General features: G+C 50.5%; 1 protein-coding gene across 1 annotated transcript; it reads left to right on the top strand.

The window, feature by feature from the left end:
• Nucleotides 1–225: 225 nt before the first annotated feature.
• Pmar_PMAR003245 (reverse transcriptase, putative) lies at nt 226–900 on the top strand (the record flags this gene model as incomplete). The annotated part of the gene is made up of 1 exon (XM_002775155.1): nt 226–900. A coding segment is annotated over one exon (675 nt), but the record flags the coding sequence as incomplete, so codon positions are not given.
• Nucleotides 901–1,017: the final 117 nt, after the last annotated feature.

The raw sequence follows: 1,017 nt of genomic DNA, 5'->3' as shown, positions 1-1,017 counted from the left end.
CCGGTATCTGACCGTCCCGACCTTTGCCCTATTCAAGATCTTTGTAACGAGTTCTCGGAGTTGTCAACAAACAAGATCGGGTTTTGTCCGTTGGTCACTCATGATATAAAGACCTTCGATGAGCAGCCGATGGCTCAGCGTCCGAGACGTGTACCTCATAAGTGGCAAGCTGATATACGAGGCCAGATTGATGATATGCTGAGAGAAGGGATTATTCGGCCAAGTATGAGTCCGTGGCGTTCACCTTGTGTCTACGTTAAGAAGAAGACTGGTGGTGTCCGTATCTGCGTGGACTATCGTGAACTAAATCGTCGGTCCCACATGTCCGCTTACCCCCTTCCTCGACCTGACTTTGTGCAGGATGACTTGAAGGGTGCCCGTTTCTTTACATCTCTGGACCTGAAGTCTGGTTACTGGCAAGTACCCGTCTCTGCCGCTGATATCCCGAAGACCGCTTTCTGTCCGGGGAATGGTTTTCCCCTCTATGAGTTTTTGCGTATGCCGTTTGGTCTACATGATGCTCCTGCTACTTTCCAGAAACTCATGGAGGACATCCTGGGTGACCTACCATTCGTCAAGATCTATCTTGATGATATTTTGATTTTCTCTCCGGACATGGAGACTCACGTTCGGCACCTTCGTGTGGTCTTCGAGAGGTTGTCCGCTGCTAAGGTAACTTTGGGTGCTACTAAATGTGACTTTGCCATGGAGGAGATATCCTACTTGGGCCATATTTATGACAAGTTTGGTATGCGTCCCGATCCTGACCGTGTCCGTTGTATAATGGAATGGCCACTACCTGAGACAGTTCGTGATGTGAGGCGGTTTATGGGACTGGTTGGCTATTACCGTTCTTTCATTCCACGTTTCACGGCTATGGCCAAGCCAGTGCAGGATTTGGTCAGCTTGTGTGCCGACCAACCCGACACTATTCGCCTACATTGGAAAGAAGACCAACAGCGTTCCTTTGAGGCCCTTCGTTCGGCCCTGGCCGGTTGCCCGCTCTCGCCTACCCTG

The sequence above is a fragment of the Perkinsus marinus genome (genome assembly GCF_000006405.1).
Source record: "Perkinsus marinus ATCC 50983 genomic scaffold scf_1104296956500, whole genome shotgun sequence".
Lineage (NCBI taxonomy): Eukaryota > Perkinsozoa > Perkinsida > Perkinsidae > Perkinsus > Perkinsus marinus.
The sequence above is the reverse complement of the archived record's forward strand: the minus strand, read 5'-3'. Positions and strand labels throughout refer to the sequence as shown.